At 46.8% G+C, this 24,992-nt stretch overlaps 1 protein-coding gene across 1 annotated transcript in view; it reads right to left on the bottom strand.

Annotated features, from left to right (window-relative positions):
- Positions 1-24,765, bottom strand: part of DCAF12 (DDB1 and CUL4 associated factor 12) — a 42,737-nt gene extending 17,972 nt beyond the window's left edge. Inside the window, exons 1-2 of the mRNA XM_062208058.1 lie at positions 24,384-24,765; positions 23,057-23,311 (exon numbers count right to left, since the gene is read on the bottom strand). Of these exons, the coding sequence (XP_062064042.1) occupies positions 23,057-23,311; positions 24,384-24,461 (333 nt within the window). The 5' untranslated portion in view covers positions 24,462-24,765. The remainder of the gene's footprint in view (positions 1-23,056; positions 23,312-24,383) is intronic.
- Positions 24,766-24,992: the final 227 nt, after the last annotated feature.

Genomic DNA, 24,992 nt, shown 5'->3' with positions numbered 1-24,992 from the left:
CGCTGGCCCCCATGAACACAGTTTCTATTTAATGTGACTGACACTGGGTATACACATCTATTTGTTCAATGATCATTCAAACATTTAATTAATGCCATGCTTAACACAGGGAATTATTATTTTGTTTGAAAGATTTACTTAGTTGAAAGCCAGAGTTATAGAGAGAGGGAGAGACAGATGGAGAGAGAGAATCGTCCATCCTCTGGTTCACTCCCTAGATGGCTGCAATGGCCAGGACTGGGCCAGGCCAGAGCCAGGTGACAGGAACTTCATCTGGGTCTCCCATGTGAGTGCAAGGGCCCAAGGACTTGGCCCATCTTCTGCTGCTTTTCCCAGGCCATGATTAGGAAACCAGATAGGAAGCAAAGCAGCCAGGATTTGAACCAGTGCCCACATGGGATGCCAGCATCACATGGTAGCTTTACTCGCTATGCCACAACACGGGCTCCAACTCTGGGGATTATTAAAGGCATGGTGAGAGCTATTAGTCAAATGAAACAAAACAAGTAAATATAATGTTGGAATAGGTACAATATGCTACATGGACACAGAAAGGAAATAGTAAGCACTACCTGAGATTTTGAAGAGGCCTTAAATTAGACTATGGACACAAAGAGCCAAAGAAAAACACAGCTGTCTATCAGTTTGGGCATATTTTATACACCTAATCCTCACCTACACAGATACCTGTAAATACAAGAAAAGTCCTGGGGCCAGCACTGTGGCACAGCAGGTTGAGCCTCCACCTGCAGCACAGGCATCCCATATGGGCATCGGTTTTAGTCCCAGATGCTCCACTTCCAATCCGGCTCCCTAATGGCCTGGGAAAGCAGTGAATGATGCCTGGGCCTCTGCATCCATGTAGGAGACCTGGAAGAAGCTCCTGGCTCCTGGTTCTGGATTGGCCCAGCTCCAGCCACTGTGGCCATTTGGGGAATGAACGAGTCTCTCCTCTGTTAACTCTGCCTCTCAAATAAGTAAATTTTTTTTTTTTTAAGTTATTATTTTTTTTTGACAGGCAGAGTGGATAGTGAGAGAGAGAGAGAGACAGAGAGAAAGGTCTTTCTTTGCCATTGGTTCACCCTCCAATGGCCGCTGCGGCTGGCGCATCTCACTGATCCAAAGCCAGGAGCCAGGTGCTTCTCCTGGTCTCCCATGCGGGTGCAGGGCCCAAGGACTTGGGCCATCCTCCACTGCCTTCCCGGGCCATAGCAGAGAGCTGGCCTGGAAGAGGGGCAACCAGGTTAGAATCCGGCGCCCCAACCGGGACAAGAACCCGGTGTGCCGGCGCCGCAAGGCGGAGAATTAGCCTGTTGAGCCACGGCGCCGGCCAAATAAGTAAATCTTTAAAAGAAAAAATATATATACATATATACATATATATATATATATATATATATATATAAAAGGGGCCAGCCCTGTGGCATAGGGGTAAAACTGCTGCCTGCAGTGCCCGCATCCCATATGGGCACTTGTTGTAGTCCTGGCTACTCCACTTCAGATCCAGCTCCCTGCTAACACACCTGGCTGGGAAAGCAGTGGAGGATAATCCAAGTGCTTGGGCCCCTGCACCCATATGGGAGACCCAGAAGAAGCTCCTGGCTCCTGGCTCCTGGCTTCAGCCTGGCCCAGCCCTGTAAACATCCCTATAAATATTACTAGGCTTTCTGGAACAACTGGAGACACATGACAAATAAGTTAATGCTATGTAATGCTTCTATCTGGCATACACACTCACTTCTAGGCCTCCCTGCCTTTGCTCATGCTGCTATCTCTGTCTGAAGTGCTTCCTTTACCTCTTTATCAACCTAAACTCTATTAGCCTCCAACTCAGAGAAACGTTTTTTGGAAAATATCAGCCTTAGAGGAAGTTATTATCAAACACTTCATGTGATTCAACAGTTCCTTCCTTCCTTCATCCACCAATACTGTTCTAGGTGCTACAAATGCACAACTATGATTAGAGAAAAAAAATCTCTGCCCTCATATACATCACAGCCTAGCAAGCTGTATTAGAATCCTGTCATCAAATGTACACCTTGGAAGGCAGCAAGTGATAGCCCAAGTTGGATCCCTGCCACCCACATGGCAGACCTCAACTGAGTTCCAGACTCCTGGCTTCAGTCTGGCACAGCCCTGGCTGTTGAGGACATTTGGGTAATAAACCAGCAGAAGGAAGATCTCTGTCTCTGACCATCTGTCTTTCAATAAATAAATAAAATCCTGGGGCTGGTGTTGTGGCACAGCAGTTTAAGCCATCACCTGCAAAGCTGGCATCCTGCATCAGAGCACTGGTTTGAGTCCTGCTGCTCTGCTTCCAATCCAGCTCCCTGCTAAACACACCTGGGAAAGCAGAAGATGGCCCAGGGACTTAGGCCCCTGCCACCCACTTGGGAGACCCAAATGGAGTTAGTGGTTCCTCGCTTCGGCCTGGCCCAGCCTATTGAGAGCATTTAGGCAGTGAACCAGTGGATGGAAGATCTCTCTGTACTCTGCCTTTCAAATAAATAAGTCTTAAAAAAAAAAAATTTGCCATCAGGGCAGGCATTTGATACAATGGTTAATTAAGATGCTTCTTGGGATGCCTGCATCCTATACTAGAGTTCTTGGTTCAAACCCTGGCTCTTCTCCTTTTGCTCCAGCTTCCTGCTCATCTAGGAGGTGATGTCCCAAGTACATGGGTCCCTATTACCCATGAGGAAGATTGAGTTTCAAGCTCCTGGCTCCAGCTTTGCTGTTGTAGACATTTGGTAAGTGAACTGCAGACAGGAAATCTCTCTCTCTGTCTCTTTCAAATAAACAAAAATGAATCTTTTTTTTTTTTAATGATTTATTTATTTAGTTGAAAAGCAGAGTTACAGGAAGAGGCAGAGGCAGAGAGAGAGAGAGGTCTTCCATCTGCTAGTTTACTCCCCACGTGGCTACAATGGCTAGAGCCGGGCTGATCTGAAGCCAGGAGCTAGGAGCTTCTTCCAGGTTTCCCAAGTGGGTATAGGGGGGCCCAAGGACTTGGACCATCTTCCATTGCTTTCCCAGTTGCTTTAGCAGGGAGCTGGATTGGAAGTAGAGCAGCTGGGACTCAAACCAATGCCCATATGGGACGCCGACACTGCGGGCAATAGCTTTACCAGCTATGCCACAGAGCCAGCCCCCAAAATAAATCTTAAAATAAACTGGGGCAGGCCAGCGCTGTGGCTCACTAAGCTAATCCTCCACCTGCGGCGCCGGCACCCCAGGTTTTAGTCCTGGTTGGGGTGCCGGTTCTGTCCCGGTTGCTCCTCTTCCAGTCCAGCTCTCTGCTGTGGCCCAGGAAGGCAGTGGAGGATGGCCCAAGTGCTGGGGCCCTGCACCCGCATGGGAGACCAGGAAGAAGCACCTGGCTTCTGGCTTCGGATTGGCTCAGTGCGCCGGCTGTAGCGGCCATTTGGGGGGTAAACCAACAGAAGGAAGACCTTTCTTTCTGTCTCTCTCTCTCTCATTGTCTAACTTTGCCTGTCAACAAAGTAAAAAATAAAAATAAAAAAAAAATAAACTGGGGAATTTAACAAAAATTCAGGCCCTATCCTACAAGTTCTTTACAAATTTCTGAATTTGCATCCACCAAAATTGAATTTTTTTCAACTTCCTCCATGTAAGTCTTACGATTCCCAAGCTTAACAGCCAATGATATAGACCTCTAGTACTCAAAGGAATACACAAGCGCTTCTGAGAAATGTTGAAGCACTGGCTGGACACAGACCTATCAAATCAGAATCTGCTACTTCCATTGAAGGTTGAGCACTGATCCATATAGTGTCTGTTCTGTAATACAGAAGCAGGAAGTTTTTACATTTAAAAAACAATTTGAAAGGCAAAGTGACAGAGAGAGGTCTTCCATCTGCTGGTTCACTCCCCAAATGGCCATAACAGTCAGATCTGTGCCAGGTGAAAACCAGGAACCTGGAACTCCTAAGTCTTCCACATGTGTGGCAGGGACCCAAGTTCCTGGGCTATCTTCTGCTGCCTTGCCAGGAAGCAATACTGGAAGCAGAATAGCCAGGACTTGAACCGGTACTCTGATACAGGATGCTAGTGTCACAAGCAGCAGCTTAACTTGCTACAGCACAACACTCGTCCCAGGGGCAGTGAGTTTGATAAGAGGTAAGTATAAACTGAACTACAATTTGGAAAAATCTGAGTTTCTCCTATAGAATCTGAGGGCTGTGGGCTGGTGCAGTGGTGTAGGAGGTTCAGCCTCCGCCTACTGTGCCAGTATCCCATCTTGGCACTGGTTTGAGTCCCAGTTGCTCCAGTTTCAATCCAGCTTCCTACCTATGTGCCTAGGAAAGCAGTGGAAGATGGCCTAAGTGCTTGGTCCCTTGTACCTATCTGGAAGACCCAGATGGAGCTCCTGGCTCCTGGCCCACCCCCAGCTGTTGTGGCCATTTGGGGAGTGAATCAGCAGATGGAAGATTTCTCTCTCTCCTTTTTTCTCTGTATCTGCCTTCCAAATTAATTAATTAATTAATTAATTTAAAAAAAAAAAGAAAGAAAGAAAGAAAGAAAATGCCCTCTTACCACAAGGTGGCAGGGGTCCAAGTACTTGTGCCATTTTCTGCTGCTTTTCCCAGGCCATGAGCAGGCAGCTGTATCAGAAGTGGAGCAGCCAGCAGCTGGTACTGTATTAAGCTGCTGCTTGCAGTACCAGCATTCCATGTGGGCACCAATTTGAGTCCTAGCTACTCCACTCCTGATCCAGCTCCCTGCTAATCCAGCAGAGGATGACCCAGGTGCTTGGGCCCCTACACCCATGTGGGAGACCTGGAAGAAGCTCCTGACTTTGGCCTGGCCCAGCCATGGCCATAGCAGTCATTTGGGGAGTGAACCAGTGGATCGAAGATCTCTTTCTGTTTCTCCGTCTGTATAACTCTGCCTTTCAAATAAATAAAATAAATCTTAAAAAACAAAAACACATAAGTGGAGCAGCCAGTACTCAAACTGGCATCCACATGAGATGCTGGTAACTGCAGGCAGTGGCTTTACAAGCTATGCCACAACACTGGCCTAGAATGGTTCTTCTTTAAAGATTTATTTATTTAGTTTAAAGGCAGAGTTACAGAGAGATCGACTGATCTTCCACTTGCTGGCTCATTCTCCAGATGGCCACAGCAGCCAGGGCTGGACAAGGCCCACGTCAGGATACTAGGGCTCCATCCTGGTCTCCCACGTGGGTGGCAAGGACCCAAGGACTTGGGCCATCATCTGCTGCCTTCCCAGGCACATTAATAGGGAGCTGGGTTGGAAGTTGAAAAGCCAGAACTTAAATGGCATTCATATGGAATGGTGGCATAGTAGGCAATGGCTTAACCTGCTGTGCCACTATGCCAGTTCCCGAGGGATCCAGAACAGGTGAGAAGAAAAGGTTTCATTTATGCATTTCCAACCAAGTCCAGTATCTCCAGGTTTGGAGAAGTCCAGGTTGGTTACCTAGTAGCTGTATGAGCTTGCACAAGTCACTTAACCTTTCTGAATCTTGTTTCTATCTGTAAATTATTTTTTAAAGATTTGACAGCAGAATTACAGAAATAGAGGTGGAGACACACACACACACGAGAAAGAGAGAGAGAGAGAGAGAGAATCTTCCATCAGCTGATCCATTTTCCAAATGGCCAAGACAGCCAGGGTTGGGTCAGGATGAAGCCAGTTCCATTCAGTCTCCCATGTGGTAAAGTGGCCCAAGGACTTGGGCCGTCTTCTGCTGCCTTCCCAGGTGTATCAGCAGGGAGCTAGATTGAAAGTGGAACAAGCTAGGACTCAAACCAGTAGCCATACGAGATGCCAGTGTTGTGGGCAGCTGCTTAACTGGCTGTGCCACGATGCTGGCCCCACTCATCTGTAAATTTTTTTTTTTTTTTTTTTGACAGGCAGAGTGGACAGTGAGAGAGAGACAGAGAGAAAGGTCTTTCTTTGCCGTTGGTTCACCCTCCAATGGCCGCTGCGGCCGGCGCATCTCACTGATCCGAAGCCAGGAGCCAGGTGCTTCTCCTGGTCTACAATGTGGGTGCAGGGCCCAAGGACTTGGGCCATCCTCCACTGCCTTCCTGGGCCATAGCAGAGAGCTGGCCTGGAAGAGGGGCAACCGGGATAGAATCCGGCGCCCCAACTGGGACTAGAACAGAGGATTAGCCTGTTAAGCCACGGCGCTGGTCTCTGTAAAATTTTTTTTTAAAGATTTTATTTATTTATTTGAGAAAGAGAATTATATTGAGAGAGAGAGAGAGAGAGAGAGAGAGAGAAAGGTCTTCCATCCACTGGTCACTCTGAAACTATGAGCCCGAAGCTTTTTCTGGGTCTCCCACGAAGGTGTAGGGGCCATCTTCTATTGCCTTCCCAGGCCACAGCAGAGATCCAGATTGGAAGTGGAGCAGCCGGGACATGAATTGGCACCATAGGAAATGCTGGTGCTGCAGGCAGAGGCTTAGCCCACTAGGCCACAGCACCTGCCCCTCATCTGTAAATTTTAATATAATTGATCTCATACAGGCTGCAAAGAAATCAATAAAATAAGAAGTGCCTAGCACAGACCCTGGCATAGCATAGGTGCTTTAACTTTTAACTAATTATGACTAACAGTAATACTTCTGATGTTCAGTCTTGCAATTCAAAGAAAGGCTTCTCACTAAATGAAAAACATTTGATACAAGGGATGGAAAATTGAACAGGTAAGTCTGAAGAGAGCTCCAGAAACCAGAGTTTACCCCCACCTTCTCCTCATCCTTGCAGAGGAATGACAAGAACCATATGAAGGATAGGGCCTTCCTGCTCCTAGGGGAAGAGATGGGGATGAGCTGCTACAGAAACTCCCCCAGCTCTCTGACAAGGGACTAGCAAGGCTTCATGCAGCTCCTGTTAACATTCCCCCAGTAACAGTAACCCACTGGGATCCTTGCCAGAAACTAGCAAGCAAGGCAAGGTAAGCCAGAGGTTCAAACTCCCTGCGGCTTACATTCCATGACAGAGGAGAAGAAAGCAAGCTAAGGCCGTGGCTCAGACACAAGACTGGTAAAGTAAGCACATCTCTGCATGAGTGGGTATGTACAGAGACATATGTAAATGGGTATATACAAAGGTCACGGTGGCTTTAGGAGAAAAAACAGGAGGAGCCTCAGTTTCTATACCACTGAAGCCTAATAGGGAAAGAAAAGCAAATTCAAGCAGGTCACATTGACATAAAGATAAATTATATTGTGGTTAGACAAGAAAAGACAGGTGGGTAGCCTGTGTCTGTTCAAAGTGAGGGAAAGCAAGGACAACTGAAATTAAAGTGGATGAACCCATTCCCTCTCCCAAACTTAAAAAGTGAGGAGCAGGAAAGCAGAGAGCCAAGACCAACAAAGACAATAGAAAATAAAGAGATAGTGCATATCGAAGAGGAAAACCAAGTATATCCTGCAATTCCAATTAAAGGAATTTACACTAAGGAAATACAGATGAGTGAACAGTTTTAACCACCGTGTAGCATTTTTCTTTAAGATTTACTTATTTGAAAAGCAGAGTTACAGAGACAGAGAGGGAGAGACACTGAGAGAGAGATTCTCTATCCACTGGTTCACCTCACAGGTGGCCACAATGGTCAGAGCTGGGCCAGGCTGAAGACAGGAGTTTCATTAGGGTCTCCCATGTGGGTGCAGGGGCCCAAGGACTTGGGCCATCTTCTGCTGTGATTCCCCCAGGTCACTAGCAGAGAGAAGCCAGGACTCGAACCAGCACTCATATGGGATGCCGGCAGCAGCTTCACCTGCTACACCACAGTGCCAGCTCCCATTTAGCATTTTAAACTAGTGACACACCAGAGGGGATTAGGTGTAGTTAGGTAAGTGACTATTATAAGCCTTTATGAATGATGCAGTAGAAGGATGTTTACTAGTACGGAAAATTGTTCATACAACGGTACAAATGAAAATTTTTAAAAGATTTATTTATTTGAAAGGCAGAAGCACGGAGAGAGAGATTGATCTTCCATCTGCTGGTTCACTCCCCAAATGGCCGCAACAGCCAGAGCTGAGCCAGGAGATTCATCTGGGTCTTCCACGTGGGTGCAGGAGCCCAAGGACTTGGGTCATCTGCTGCTGCTTTCCCAGATGCTTTAGCAGGGAACTGTACTGAAATCAAAGCAGCTGGGAGTTGAAACGGCACCAATGAGATGCTGGTGTTAACCTGCTATGTTACAATGTTGGCCCCTGAATAAGTTTTCTAAAGCATAATTTCAACAGGCCAGTGTTGTGGCAAAGCATATTAAGCTACCATTTGGGCACCCCATACTGGAGTGCCACTTCAAGCCCCAGCTACTTTGCTTCTGATGTAGCTCCCTACTAATGTACCTGGAAAGGCAGCACAAGATGGCCTAAGTTTTTGGGCCCCTGCCACTCAAGTGGGAGACCAGGATGGAGGTCCTACATCTTGGCTTTAGTCTGGCCCAAATATAGCTGTTTCAGCCATTGGAGAGTGAACCACAGATGGAAGACTTTTCACTCTATGCTTTCTGTCACTCTTTCAATAAATAAACAAACCTTTAAAAATACAATTTTGGGAGGCTCAAGGAGGCACTTGACCCAGCAGTTAAGAGGTCCATATCCCTGGCCGGCGCCGTGGCTTAACAGGCTAATCCTCCACCTTGCGGCGCCGGCACACCGGGTTCTAGTCCCGGTTGGGGCGCCGGATTCTATCCCGGTTGCCCCTCTTCCAGGCCAGCTCTCTGCTATGGCCCGGGAAGGCAGTGGAGGATGGCCCAAGTCCTTGGGCCCTGCACCCGCATGGGAGACCAGGAGAAGCGCCTGGCTCCTGGCTTCAGATCAGCAAGATGCGCCGGCTGTTGGAGGGTGAACCAACGGCAAAAAGGAAGACCTTTCTGTCTGTCTGTCTCACTATCCACTCTGTCAAAAAAAAAAAAAAAAAAAAAGGTCCATATCCCATACTGGAGTGCTGGGTCCTGGCTCCTCTTCCAATTCCATCTTCTTGCTGCCGCAGACCCTGGGAGGCAGCAAGTGATGGCTGAGTATTTTGGTCCCTGCCATCCAGGTAGATTATTTTTTTCAATAACGAACACACATAACCCCTAACTTGGGGGAAAAAAAGAAGGCTAGAGGGAAAAATGTGAAAAGAAAATTAAAATTACTAGAGGCCCTGAAGTAGTAAGGAGCTGTACTCTAACAATGACAGGAGAATCAGGCACTCTGTTCAGCCTCTCTCTAAAAACTGGTTGTCAGCCCACCTGGATGCTATTGCACGGGAGCCAGGGGCATGGCTGAGCTTAATAAACTGCCTCAACATCAAGAATCTAGCTATTAATATTTTAGGCCCAATTACAAAAGCAGCACATCAAAATCTAAAAAACTTTATAAAAGACAAAAAAGTAGAAATCAGCACACAAAAACCACTATACCCCACCATCATGAGATATTGAATTAACTAGCTAGTGTATTTTTCCAGGTCCTCCATGACATATCCAATTTACTTATCTACTTTTACCTCCCTGGCTTATGAAAATGATTCCACATATATAATTTTAGACTTCTAACAGTTTGAGAGGCAGAGGGAGAGGGAGCACACAAGTGAATGTTCCTACACTCCAGTCACTTCTCAAATGCTCACAATGGCTGGGACTGGACTGAGACTGAAGCTGGGAGCAGGGAACTTGATCCTGTCTCACACTCTGGTGGCAAGGACCCATCATTATTGCCTTCCAAGGTTGGCTTCAGCAAGGAGCTGGAGTTTGCAATGGAGCTGGGAATTGAAGCTATGCACTCCAGTACAGGATGTGAGCATCTTAATCACTGAGCCAAATGCCTGCCCCACGTAGGTGTTATTTATTTATTTTTTAATATATTTGTTATTAATTTGAAAGGCAGAGTGACACCAGAGAAAGTGTTTCCATCCATTGGTTAACTCCCCAAATGGTTACAACTGACTGAAGGTCTCCCACATGGGAGGCTGGGGCCCAAGCACTTGGGCCATCTTCTGCTGCTTTCTCAGGCGCGTTAGCAGAAGGCTGGATTGGAGACGGCACAACTGGGACTCAAAACAGGTGCTGTGATATGGGATGCATGTATTGCAAGTAGTAGTTTATCCTGTTACACTACAAAGCTGGACCCGTTAGGTATTATTTCGGATTACTAAAAACTCCTATGTAACTGACAGGGGAAACTTTCGGTGTGTATCACTATTTTATGTTCTAGTCCACACTTCACTTCCTCTCACTTTCTCATAACTGTTTCAGACTAAGAAAAAGCAGGATTGGGGCCGTTGCTGTGGTGTGGCAGGTAAAGCCGCCACCTGCTTTCCACATGGGAACCGGTTTGAGTCCTGGCCGCTCCACTTCTTTTTCTTTTTTTTTTTTTTTAAGATTTATTTATTTATTTGCAAGTTTGAGTTACACACAGAGAGGAGAGGTGGGGGGAGAGGGAGAGAGAGAGGGAGGGAGGGAGGAAGGGGTCTTGCATCCAATGGTTCACTCCCCAGTTAGCCACAATGGCTGGAACTGCACTAATCTGAAGCCAGGAGCCAGGAGCTTCTTCTGGGTCTCCAATATGAGTGCAGGGGCCCAAGGACTTGGGCCATAGCAGAGAGCTGGATCAGAAGTGGAGCAGAACCGCCGCCCATATGAAATGCCAGCACTTCAGGCCAGGGCGTTAACCTGCTGTGCCACAGCACCAGTCCCCTGCTCTACTTCTGATTCAGCTCTCTGCTATGGCCTAGGATAGCAGTGGAAGATGGCCGAAGTGCTTGGGCCCCAGCATCCATGTGGGAGACACGGAAGAAGCTCCTAGCTCCTGATTGGCCCAGTTCTGGCCGTTGCGGCCATTTGGGGGGGTAAATCAGTGGATGGAAGACCTCTATCTCTGCCTCTCTGTAACTCCACCTTTCAAATAAATAAAAAGATCTTAAAAAAAAAAAAAAAGGATTCATCTAACCAAAATAATATTACAAAAATTTTTTTTTGTTGTTTTTTATTTGAAAGAGAGAGAGAGACAGAGATACACAGCAATGAACCTCTCATCCATGGCTTACTCTCCAAATGCCTACAACAGCTAGGACAAGGCCAGGCCAACGTCAGGAGTGCAGTAGTTAATGCAGGTCTCCCATGTGGGTGAAAGAGACCCAAGTACTTGAGCCATCACCTGCTGCTTCCCATAGTGTGCATGAGTAGGAAACTAGAATTGGGAGTAGAGCTGGGACTCAAACCCAGGCACTCTGATATGGGATGCAGGCACCCTAAATAGTATCTTAATGACTTAGTCAAATGTCCACATCTCCCAAAATAACACTTTTTTTTTTTAAATTTTTTGACAGGCAGAGTGGACAGAGAGAGAGAGACAGAGAGAAAGGTCTTCCTTTTTGCCGACGGTTCACCCTCCAATGGCCGCCGCGGCTGGCGCGCTGCGGCCGGCGCACCGCGCTGATCCGATGGCAGGAGCCAGGTGCTTTATCCTGGTCTCCCATGGGGTGCAGGGCCCAAGCACTTGGGCCATCCTCCACTGCACTCCCTGGCCACATCAGAGAGCTGGCCTGGAAGAGGGGCAACCGGGACAGAATCCGGTGCCCCGACTGAGACTAGAACTCGGTGTGCCGGTGCTGCAAGGCGGAGGATTAGCCTAGCGAGCCGCGGCGCTGGCCCCAAAATAACACTTTTAAAAGGTGAGTGTCCACTGTACAAACTATACTTCTCAATAATAATGGCAATTAAAAATGAAAGAAAACCACTCAAGATTCCTCTCTTTTAAGGGTTTATTTATTTATTTATTTGAAAGGTAGAACAACAGAAAGGGAGGGACAGATCTTCCAATCTCTTATTTACTCTCCGTGGTCAAGCTAAAGCCTGGAGCCAGGAACTCCATCGGGTATGCCACATTGGTGGCAGGGACTCAAGTACTTGGGGCATCTTTCACTGCCTTCCCAGAGGCATTAGCAGGGGCCTGGATTGGAAGTGGAGCATGTGAGACTTTTACTAGCATTCCAATATGAGTGGCTAGCATTGGCAACAGCTTAACGTGCTGTGCAACAATGGTGGCTGCTGTCTTTTTTAAAACATTTTAAAAAATCAGGTTCCTGTTTAATAGTTTCCAATCACATATATATTATAATTGTTCACAGCTATAATCAGCAAAGACATAATTTTATATATATATATACATGTGTGTGTGTGTATATATATATAAATTATGGTGGATTAGGACAGTTACTTAAGTGTTTATTGTTTGAAAAACACACCGAGAGAGAGAATCAAGAAAGATCCTGGCCGGCGCCGTGGCTTAACAGGCTAATCCTCTGCCTTGCGGCGCCGGCACACCGGGTTCTAGTCCCGGTTGGGGCGCCGGTTCTGTCCCGGTTGCCCCTCTTCCAGGCCAGCTCTCTGCTATGGCCCGGGAAGGCAGTGGAGGATGGCCCAAGTCCTTGGGCCCTGCACCCGCATGGGACACCAGGAGAAGCACCTGGCTCCTGGCTTCGGATCAGCACGATGCGCCAGCCGCAGCGGCCATTGGAGGGTGAACCAACGGCAAAGGAAGACCTTTCTGTCTCTCTCACTATCCACTCTGCCTGTTAAAAAAAAAAAAAAAAGAAGAAGAAAGAAAGAAAGAAAGATCCTGCATCTGCTGATTCACTTCCCAAATACCTGCAACAGCTGAGGCTGAGCCAAGTCGAAGCCAGGAGCCTGGAACTCCACCTGGATTTCTCAGGTTGGTGACAGGGACTCAAGTACTTGAGCCCTCATGTGCTGCCTTCCCTTTAGTAGGACGTTGGATTGGAAGTGGAGTAGCTAGGACTTGAATCAGGCACTCCAATATGGGATGAGGGTACCGAAGCAGGGGCTTAACCTGCTATGCCACAATGCCTGTCCCAGAATTTTGTATTGTTTCATCTATCAAATGCTTCACACATTAGTATTTTTTGTATTTTCTACTTTTTACAAATTTTTTTAAAATCCTTATTTATCTTCACTTATTTGTGAAGCAGTGAGACAAAGAGATCTCCCAGCTGTTAGTTCACTCACCAAATGCCCACAACAGCTAGGGCTAGGCCATGCTAAAGCCAAGAACCCAGAACTGCATCTGAGCCTCCCCTGCCAATGGCAGGGACTAAACTACTTGAGTCATTTACTTGTTGCCTCCCAGGGTGTACATTAGCCCGAAGCTGGAATGGAGAGCAGAGCTGGGACTCAAACATAGGCACTCCAACATGGGATACGGATGTCCAAAATGGTGTCTTACCTGCTGGGCCAAACCCATGCTCCTATTTTTAACTGGGATGGGCACTGTGATATAACCAGTTAAGCTGTCACTTGGGATGCTTGTATCCCATACCAGAGTACCCTGTCTTCCTAATTAGCTTCCTAATGGCCTAGCCCCTGTTGTTGTGAGCATCTGGGGAGTGACAGTGGATGGAAGAGTCCTATCACTCTGCTTTTCAAATAAATAAAAATTAATAAACTTAAATATTATTTTAGCTAACCTAATAAAAAATTGTACACATTCATGGGGTACCATATGATGTTTCTATGCACACACAGGCATCCAATTAGGGTAAATACATCATAATCTCCATAATTATGTTAATGTCTACATAGTACCACGAAGATTGGATTTTCCACAATTTACTTGTTAGCATTTAGAAATAACAGGTTCCAGGCCGGCGCCGCGGCTCAATAGGCTAATCCTCCGCCTAGCGGCGCTGGCACACCGGGTTCTAGTCCCGGTTGCCCCTCTTCCAGGCCAGCTCTCTGCTATGGCCCGGGAGTGCAGTGGAGGATGGCCCAAGTGCTTGGGCCCTGCACCCCATGGGAGACCAGGAGAAGCACCTGGCTCCTGGCTTCGGATCAGTGCGGTGCACTGGCCACAGTGCGCCGGCTGTGGCGGCCATTGGAGGGTGACCAACGGCAAAGAAAGACCTTTCTCTCTATCTCACTGTCCACTCTGCCTGTCAAAAAAAAAAAAAAAAAAAAAGAAAAAAAAGAAATAACAGTTTCTAGCAGGAGACATCGTGGCATAGTGGATTAAGCCACTTCTTGGAATGCCCATACCACATTCTAGATTATCAGTTCCAGTCCTGGTTCCTCTGACCCAGCTTTTTGCTAATGCATCCAGGGAAGCAGCAGATGATGGCTTAAGTGTTTAGGCCCCTATCACTTATATGGATGATATGGATGGAGGTCAGACCCCTAGCTTCAGCCTGGCCCATCCCTAACTGTAGTGGGCATTTGGGGTGTGAACCAGCAGATGGAAGATCTAACTCCATCTCTCTTAAGTAGATGAAAATAAATAAACATGAAGACAAACAAAAAAAAATTCCCAGTTGCTAATGATTATCATTTAAAAAGCAAAACAAAACAAAACCTTTTCTTTTCCTTTGGATAAATTCCCAGGTGTGAAAATAGGTGAGGGCATGGGAGATTTGGAGGAAGCTCTTAGCTCCTGGCTTCAGACTGGCACAGCTCTGGCCGTTGCGGCCATCTGGGGAGTAAACCAGAGGATTTAAGACCTCTCTCTCTCTCTTTGCCTCTCTGTAACCCTGCCTTTCAAATAAATAAATAAATCTAAAAAAAAAAAAAAAAGAAAGAAAGAAAGAAAGAAAGAAAGAAAGAAAGAAAGAAAGAAAGAAAGAAAATAGGTGGTGGGCCAGCAATGTGGTGTAGAGGGTTAAGCGACCACCTGTAGTGCCGGCATCCCACATGGGCACCAGTTGGAGACCCAGCAACTTCACTTCTGATCCAGCTTCCTGCTAATATGCCTGGGAAAGCAGCAGAGGACAGCCCCAAGTCCTTGGGCCCCTGCACCCACGTGGGAGATCCATGAAGAAGCTCCTGGCTCATGGCTTCGGCCTGGCCCACATGGAGTCGTTAATGTCATTTGGGGAGTGAACCAGGAGATCAAAGATCTCTCTGTAACTCTGCCTTTCAAATAAATAAATCTTTAAAAATTTTATGAGAAAAATGCATATCATGAAAAAACTATGCCTGAAATGCAAAATACTTGTGCATTAAAAAAAAAAAAAACCCTTGTACATATTTTTTTTTCTTGCATAAATCTTTTTGGAAAAGATTTATTTACTTGAAAGTCTGTTACAGAGAGAAGGAGAGGCAGAGAGATCTGACATGTGGGTACCAGGGCTCAAGGACTTGAGCCATCTTCTGCTGCTTTCCCAGGCACATCAGCAGGGAGCTGGATTGGAAATGGAGCAGCCAGGACCTGAACCAGTGCCCATATGGTTACTGGCATTGCAGGCAGTGTTCTAACCTGCTATGCACAATGCCAGCTCCTAAACTCATCTTTTAATTCTACTTTTCCTTAGACTTTTTAAGTCCTCCTGTATTAATTGTACCTAAATTTGGCCAGAAATATATCTGAAGTCTAGAAACATCAAACCACCACCAATAACCACTACCATTAAGCACATCCATAAATTACTAAGCACTCACATATTTTCAGGCACTGTGCTAATCAGCATCTTAATCTTCATGACTCTGCTGGGCAGTTAACACTCTCTCTGTATTAAAGGGAGAGAAGAAAGGCCTAGGGGAAAATAACTGGCTGACAAAGGGCACAAAGCTGAGACTCAACCCACCCATCTCAATGCAAATACATAAATCAAAATGGCCTAATCAAATATATTGGTATAAATATGACATTTTAAACACATATTTGCATACTGTTCTCTGAAAAGAGACCAAAATGTTCAGAAACTAAGGGCCTAAGCTAAGAACTGATCTAAAAATAAAAAGAAACTGGCCAACATCTTCCCTTAAGTTTCATGACTGTTAAATGAGACCAACAGGCAAATAAGGAAAATAACTGTCAAAGGCTTCCTCAAAATGCTCAAGTAAGACTTCATTACACCCTGCTGGCTGCTGAACAGATATCAACTCAGGTGCCTACAAAGACACTTTCAGATCCATTAATGCTGACGCCCTACCTGGGCCCTTCTGTGGTTTAGAAAATATGAGGAGGAAGCAAACAACTTCTATTTTCAACAAGGTGGCAAAAGTAAACTTAGTTCTTCAGTATAAAGTCTAATGTCAGCAATTTCAAATGTTAGAGTACATAAAAATTGCCTCAGAGCTTACTGGTATATTTTAATTAGAAAGGCAGACAGAGAGACAGCAGACAGAGATCTCCTATCTCCTGGTTTACTCCCCACCTGGTTCCAACAGCCAGCTCTGGGCCAGGCCAAAGCCAAGAGCCAGGAACTCCATTCTGGTTTCCCATGTGGGTGGCAGGGACCATGATCCATTACCTTCCCAGACACAGCAAGAAGCTGGTTCAGAGGGGCCGGAGCTGTAGCACAGAGGGTTAAAGCCCTGGCCTGAAGTGCTGGCATCCCATATGGGCACTGGTTCTAATCCCGGCTGCTTCTCTTCCAATCCAGCTCTCTGTTATGGCCTGGGATAGCAGTGGAAGATGGCTCAGATCCTTGGGTCCCTGCACCCACGTGGGGGACCTGGAGGAAGCTCCTGGCTTCAGATAGGCAGCTCCGGCCATTGTGGCCATCTGGGGAGTGAACCAGCCGATGAAGACCTCTCTCTCTGTCTCTACCTCTCTCTGCAACTCCGTCTTTCAAATAAATAAAATCTTAAAAAAAAAAAAAGCAGCAGCAGCAGCAGCAGCTGGTTCAGAAGCAGAATGGCCAGGACAAAAACTGACACTCCCATGTGGGATGCTGGTGTTGCAAATGGTGGCTTATCCTACTGTGCCACAATGCAGACCCCCAGCACCCCCATTTTGCCCCTCACTTCCCAATGGTGTAATCATGCATAACATTTCTGTCAATGATGGATCACATATATGACAGTGGTCCCCTAAAATTATAATGGAGCTGAAATATTCCTACTGCCTAGTGATATCACAGCCAATTTACCTCATAGTTCAATGTATTATATGTTTGTGGTCAAGCTGGCATAAACAAACCTACTGCACTGCCAGTAGCATAAAAGTATAGCAGTTATAGTACACACTTGATAATAACTGACCATGTTACCATATAGCTTAAGTATTTGCTACCTTTTTTTATTTTTGAGTGCAGTCCTTCCCCTTTCTTTTTTCAAGTTAACTGTAAAACAGAACACTGTTAAGCCAACAGTAGCGTCATATATCTCATGTTCACTATGTTTGCTGATGGCTTCATTTTCTCTTGTGCCTAATTTAACCTCATGTTGTTTTGTTCATCCTAGAGGGATGAGCCATACTAGCGTTTATATAGCATAGTGTTTACATGTAGCAGGCTGTACCATTTAGGTTTGTATACTCTGATGTTCACCCAGCAAAGATGCTGCCTCCATGATGCATTTCTCAGAACTCATCCCTGCCGCTAAGTGATGCAGGGCACGTATCTGACTTGTTCTACTGCAGGTAGGTCTCTGATAGTCTTTGGCTAGAGGGCATCAATGACGGGACACAAGAATCATGTCTAAAGCAGAATACCTCAAAACTGTGTACATTGTATCTTTGCCTATTACTACTTTCCCCTCAAATTTCACCCCACCTCCAAAACACCTCCCCTTTTGAACTGTTTCCTGTACTCTGTCTTCCTGAGTTCCCCACTTGCCCAATGGCAGTTTTTCTTGCCCCATACATGTAGGCACTCCTCAAGGTTCTGTCCTTAGCCTCTCTTTTTACCAGTGATTATTTTATTTATTTGACTAACTGACAGATACACACAGAACTCCCACCTGCTTCACTCCTCAAATACCCTTAACAACCAGGGCTGGGCAAACACTGAAGCTACTAGGACTTAGGAACAACATACATCTCCCATGTGGGTGGCAGGAACCAAATTACTTGGGCAATCACCTTCTCACTCCAAAGATCTGCTTTAGTAGGAAACTGAAAGTCAGGAGGAGGTAGGGCCCAACTTAGGCACTGTGGGATGCAGGTGACACAACTGCTAGGCCAAATGTCTGAGTATTGATGATTCTTTACCATTTTCTGGCTCACAACATCCCCTTTCAAAATCTAATGAAAACTAAGAACTATCTCCCAAACTATTCCTCCTATAATCCTGCCCAGAAAATACACACATAATCACAGTTTGGGAATTCCAGGAAAGGTTTATGGAAGTCAAGGGAGCCTTCTTCACCCTTTCTCCCATGGTAACATAACAATTTCAGTAATCCCTTCTACATAAATGACTCCCAAATTGCTAACTTCAATCCTTATTCTCGCCCAAACTTCAACTAATTTATGGGGGGACAAAAAAAAATTTCAGTTTTTCTTCAAATCTGCTCCTGAATACCCTCACCCATCCAGTTATTCAGGCTCAAGACATCAGTATCAATTTTGACTTATTCCCCTATAACAGATTAAATATGAGCATCTCATCAATCATAGACTCTACCTCTGTCTTTTATATTTAATATTTATTTGAAAGGCAGAGCAACAGAGAGGGACGAGTCAGACAGAGGGACCTTCCATCGGCTGGTTCACACCCCAGACAGCCACAATAGCCAGGTCTGGACCAGGCCAAAGCCAGGATCTGGGAATTTCATCCCAGTCCCCAACATAGGTGGCAGGAACCCAAGCACTTGGGCTATCTTCTGCTGCCTTCTCAGGTGTATCAGCAGGAAGCTGGATTGGAAGCAAAGCAGTTGGGACTAGAACTGGCATTCCAATTTGGGATGCTGATGTTGCAAGCAGCAGCTCAAACACACTGCACCACAAAGCCAGCCCAAGATGTTATATGGTCTCTCCTGGTCACTATCCTGATTTAGCTCCTCATTACCTCTCCTCTGCATTATCTAGCCCCCCATAATTACTCTTCCTAAAGCATTACTCCAACCACATCACTACATACTGAATATCCTTGGGCCATTTCCTCCTCATTCCTTACAGGATAAAATCTTAGCTTCACATTCAAAGGCTTCCATGATTCAATCCTTTCAATTCCTTTATTTATTTATTATTTTTTTGACAGGCAGAGTTAGACAGTGAGACAGAGAAAGGTCTTCCTTCTGTTGGTTCACCTCCCAAATGGCTGCAATGGCCAGCGCGCTGCGCTGATCTGAAGCCAGGAGCCAGGTGCTTCCTCCTGGTCTCCCATGCGGGTGCAGGGCCCAAGCACTTGGGCCATCCTCCACTGCCTTCCCAGGCCATGGCAGAGAGCTGGACTGGAAGAGGAGCAACCGGGACAGAACCGGCGCCCCATCCAGGACCAGAACCCGGAGTGCAGGCGCTGCAGGCGGAGGATTAGCCCACTGAGCCGCGGCGCCGGCCTCAATTCTTTTTTTTTTTAATTTTATTTATTTATTTTTTTATTTTTGACAGGCAGAGTGGATAGTGAGAGAGAGAGAGAGAGAAAGGTCTTCCTTTTTGCCATTGGTTCACCCTCCAATGGCCGCTGCGGCCGGCGCATCACGCTGATCTGAAGCCAGCAGCCAGGTGCTTCTCCTGATCTCCCATGCGGGTGAAGGCCCAAGCACTATAGGCCATCCTCCACTGCCTTCCCGGGCCATAGCAGAGAGCTGGCCTTGAAGAGGGGCAACCGGGATAGAATCCGGCACCCCAACCGGGACTAGAACCCGGTGTGCCTGCGCCGCAAGGCGGAGGATTAGCCTGTTAAGCCACAGTGCCAGCCCTGGCCTCAATTCTTTTAAGACATCTAAAGCTTTTGTCAGAGGTGGAGGTTGTGGCAAAGCAGGTTAAGCTAAACTGTGGAATGCCCACCTCCTATATCAGAGTGCCAGTTTGAATCCTGGTTTCTGATCAACCTCTCCACTCATGTGCCTAGGAACCAGCAGATAATTAGCTCAAGTACTCTCAAATTCCACATGGACAACCCGGATACAGTTCCTGGATCCTGGCATTGGCCTGGCCAGCCCTGGCTTTTATGGCTATCTGGGGAGTGAACCAGCAGATAGGAGATCCTCTGTCAATCTCCCTTTTAAAGAAAAAAAAAATTTTTTTTTGTTTTATCATACTGGAGTCTCAACATTCCTCATAAATGATCAATATTGTTCACCAGATATTGTCATTCCCATGTTAACACATGCAAAAGCAAATGGAATAAATAAAAGAATCACTCGCCAAATATCACAAAGTTCAGAGAAGAACAGTGTTCCTGGTTGCCTGATCTGGTTCTGAAAGCTAAACAAAGAGAAACAAACACTAACTAGGCAAAGTTCCTCTACCTCCAAACACTTGGTCATAAGAATATAGGAAGACAGAAAGAAGTAGGTATCAAGAGTAGATTACAGGGTCAGCATTGTGGTGAAGTGGGTAGCTGGGAGTTATGATGCTGGCAACCCATATGGGTTCCAGCTTGCATCTTGGCTACTCCACTTCTAATCTAGCTCCCTGCTAATTGCCTGGGAAAAGCAGTGGAAAATGGCCCAAGTGCTTGGGCCCCTGCCACCCACATGGGAGACCTGAGTGAAGCTCCTTGGTCCTGGCTTCCACCTAGCCTAGCATTGGCCATTGTGGCCATCTGGGAGCAAACTAGCAGATAAAGATCTAACACTTTCAAATAAATCTTAAAAAAAAAAAAGTATTATTTAACATGTTTGCCTTCAAAATAATATCAATAAATTTAAAAAGCAGATATTGCTGATTTAACTAATAATTTAGTAATATTTGCTAAGCAAAATATCAATGATCCACGAGTGGAGAGTGGAATGAATGCCTCCTTACAGGGCATTTTTTTTCTATTCTAAGTGACAACGATGACAACTTTCCTAAACCATGAGTGGGCAGACCGAGAGATCAAGACAAGGAAGTTTTGCTGAGTCTAGCTACCATTATTTAGCTCTGAAAGACTTCTGTGTAAGACAAGCAATCTTCAATGGAAGAGGAAATGAAAGCTTGGCCTCAACCACCATAGTTTTATTTCCTTCCTTAAAACTGTTTGAATTTTTGTCTATGTCCTTCATAAACAGTTCTCCTAACTTGAGATTTTCTTGATCTAAAGTAGGGGTGGGGAATGTCGGCCCACAGACCACGTAAGGCCTGCACAATCTACAGAAGGATAATCTTTAAGTTGATAATTTTGTATGGCTCACAAATCATGTTACAAATATCCCATGGCTTTGTGCAGAAAATAGGTTTTCTGTCTGAGAACAATCTTCTCTCCTTTCAGTTGGTCCAAGATGTGTTTCTGTCTAGGGTCAATTTATTCAGCCATTATGACACTACTTGCATATTCATACAGGGGGAGGTGAAAATGGAGGCAACAGCTGGGTCTAATCATTTCCTACCTCAAGGTCCTGCCTCTTTTCACTTATTATTCCTCTGATTTCATGCTCTTTGTGCTCTTCTGTTTTAGGCATATTCATTGTTTGACTTAACTTTATCCTTGCCTATGACCACAGGTCATAAGCTACAAAGCATACTGATTAAAATTCTCCCTTCATTAATTTATAACTGTCTTATGTCATTGTCTTAAGTATTCTCCTACTCACACCATTTAATTTTCCTCTCTCTGACTCCTTTCCAGAAGGTTACTTTCCAAAGGACACCCTGAATTACATCACCAGACACAAATTCCCTGCCTCCCTTACACGAACTTTCTTATATTATAAATCCTTAGATTCCAGGGCCAGCGTTGTGGCATGGTGGGTTAAGCTGTTACCTGTGATGGTGGCAGCCCATGTGCACAACAATTTGAGTCCTAGTTGCTCCACTTCTGATCCAGCTCCCTGCTAATGTACCTGGAAACCAGCAGTGAATGGCCCAAGTACTGGGGCCCCTCAACCCAGGTGGGAGATCTGGAAAAAGTTCCTGGCTCCTGGCTTCAGCCTGACCTATGGCCAGCCATTGCAGCCAGTTGGAGAATGAACCAGTAGATGAAAGATTTCTCTGTCTCTTCCTCTGTAACTCTGCTTTTCAAATAATAAATCTTTAATAATAATAATAAAAAAAACCTTAGATTTTTATTCCATTAAAAAGTCTTTTTTTAGAGAAATTTTTAAAAAAAGATTCATTTAATTGAAAGGCAGAATTAGAGAGAGAGAGAGAGAGAGAGAGAGAGAGAGAGGTCTTCCATCCACTGGTTCACTCCCCAGATAGCAACAATGGCTGAAGCTGGGCCAGGCCAAAGCCAGGAAACAAGAGTTTCTTCTGGGTCTCCCACGTGGGTGCAAGGGCCCAAGGACTTGGGCCATCTTCCACTCTTTCCCAGGCACATTAGCAGGGAGCTGGATTGGAAGCAAAGCAGCCAGGAATTGAATCGGTGCCCTTAGAGGATGCTGGCGCCCCAGGCAGTGGCTTTGCCCACTACACCACAGCACCAGCCCCCCCAAAAAGCCTTATTCTTATCTTCAGCCAAGTGCTATTTTAAATACTTCCACATACTCATATGTCCCTCTGTTGGCAGGTAACACTTAGTTTTTCACTATGATGTATCCTGAATGATATTCTGAGCATCATTATTTCCTAAATCTTTCCTTTGATGACTCTGACTTAAAAAGCAACATAAAAAGGTGAAAACACACATATACACACAAATCCCCAAAACCTCAAGAAGAGTCTACCAAGAGGGCAAAGGGACTAAAGAAATATACAGCAATGAATACTTATCAGAAAATAAATGCAGGGACAGGCACGTTGTGGCAGGATGGGTTAAACTGTCACTTGTGATGCCAGCATCCTGTATCACAGTTCTTGTCCCGGCTGCTGTTTCCCATCCAGTTCCCTGCTAATGGGCCTGGAAGGCAGCAGAGGATGCCCAATTGCCTGGACCCCTGCCATCCATTTGGGATAACCAGGAGGAGTTCCTAGCTTCTGGCTTCTGCCTGGCCCAGTCCTGGCTATTGCAGCCATTTGGGGAGTGAACCAATGGATGAACAATGTCTCTGGAAGATGTCTCTTTCTCTCTCTCTGATGCTATGCATTTCAAATAAGTAAATTTTTTAAATAAATGCATAAGTGAGAAAAAGAGCAGAAAAATGAGAAAGAAGTCATCAACAGGAGGGAATGGAAAGAAACACAGCAAGTCCCTTCCATTAAAAATTGATTAGAAAAACATACAGTGAGAGACTCTAGAGCATGTGGAGCCATATATCCGGAACCTAGGGGAAAGCTCAGGTGCCCCCGACACTCACCGTGTTGCATTTTGTGCCGCACACCACTTGCCTATGATTCAACCACTGAGACGCAAACACTTTATTAAGGGTCCCAAGGTGAAACTCTCTCTCCTTCAGGAGACTGGGAAGTTGCTGGGCTGCATACCCATACAACACTCGCGAGTAATTGGTTCCATTCTGTAGCCTGACTTCCCGGTTCTTCAGGTAGCACACCAAGGATCTCTTCACTGGCGGCAGTCTTTTCCTTTTGTGAAGCGAGTGGTCCCAGCCAAACTGTGGAAAGCAACATGAGAAATCAGGGATTTGCCTAACTTTCCTCAGAACAAGCGATCCTACCGTATTAGGGAAACAAGAACTAATCCTTCAGGATTTATATCCAACAGAAATACAAAAGAACAGGAATATCAATCCACAAAGTTCAGTGTAACTCTTCCAACACTGAGATATTGCTCATGGTCAAACCTACCCATGTGAGTTCAAGGGCTGAAAGATAAGGGATGGAGCAAAGAATAGGACAGACGACATACTAGACCTTTCAGGAGAGAGACTCTTTTAGATTCCCCTTTAGCTACCCTGGGCAGGGAAGGCAAAGAGGGGCTGAGTGACTGCCACACCGACCTGGGCTACATCTCTACCTCGCACCCTTCTCCCTCTCAGCCTTAACTCCCTGCAGAGCATGAAAAGCCCAGCTCAAGTGGCCAGACGGGGGTCCCGGGTCTTCCAGGGCCATTGATAAATGGCCGCTCCTCTTGGCACCGTGACCGCGCTCCAGGCGGTTGCAAAATTCGAAAAATCAAACACCGACGGGGTGGGGAGGCACAGGAAATCAGAGTCCCTACCCTATCCCGGGAAGGCTTCCCCTCCGAAGGGGGCGGTGTAAGGATTACGACAGGGACCTGCTGTTTGTTCTAGGGGTCCAAGTACCAAAAGGCCCAGCTTGCTCCGTGGGCAACCACAGGGGGTGTCCTTCCTCGATGAGGGACGCGGTCATGCCCGCTTTCTGGGGCCCCTGAGGGACGGACTTCACGCTCCCTCTCCGCACATTCTGGGAGGTCGGTTTTGTTCCCGATTCCCCTCGACTTCGGTTTTCCCCTCCTCCGAAGTCAAGCCTCTAAACAAGTCCTATCCCTGGCTGCAAGGCCTCCCGCGGAATCTGCCACACTTTTGGGGGCCCCTTTTACCGCCTCACCCCTCCGGCCTACCTGTCCTCCAGGGAACTCCTGGGGGCCCAGCCCCAGCCCTAAAGACCCAGGCCCCGCTCTGGTCCCGCCAGACTACAGACCTTGAACCTCGAACTCCTGTCCCCCAGCTCTGCAAGCCTAAGTCTCGGCCTCACAGCCCTCACCTGCGGACTCTGAGCGTCGCTCCCAGCTCCCGGCGAGGCAGGCGCTTTCCGCTTCCTGCTAACTGCTTTCCGGGCCATAGTGGGCAGCGCCGCCGCGGTCCCGCAGCCGCATGGGGCGTAGGAAGCGAGGAGTAACAGGACGGCGGGTCATATACTGGGCCCCGGGGCCGCGCAGCTCAGTGCGTCCGGCCCGGAAAATGGCCCTGAACCCGGGGCAGCAGCGGTTAACAAGGCAGGCGGACTGAAGGGAAGGAGGGGGAGGATCGGGGCCGGGAAAGGGAACGGGAAGGGGAAGCCGGAACCAGAAGCTTTCCGACGACCTAGTCTGGAAAGGACGGCGAGCGACTAGAACCAAAACACCCCCTCCCCCTCGCCCGCGCGTCGTCACCTCTGCGCAGCCGCACTTCGCGGCGCGGCGCCACGGAGACGCCGCGGGACGGGAGGGGCGGGATTTAGGACTCGGAGGAGAGTTCCCGGCTGTTGCCTAGCGGCGACCTGACACTCGTTCGACTGCTGCCGGAGGTGGACGAGCAGGCGCTGGGAAGAATCTGGCCTCTGGTCACCCGACCTTGGGGCCTAGCTGGCCCCATTCGCGGCCACCCGGAAGTG

This window comes from Lepus europaeus, chromosome 12 (assembly GCF_033115175.1).
Source record: "Lepus europaeus isolate LE1 chromosome 12, mLepTim1.pri, whole genome shotgun sequence".
Classification (NCBI taxonomy): Eukaryota; Metazoa; Chordata; class Mammalia; order Lagomorpha; family Leporidae; genus Lepus; species Lepus europaeus.
Note: the sequence above shows the minus strand (reverse complement) of the source record. Positions and strands in the feature narration are given on the sequence as shown.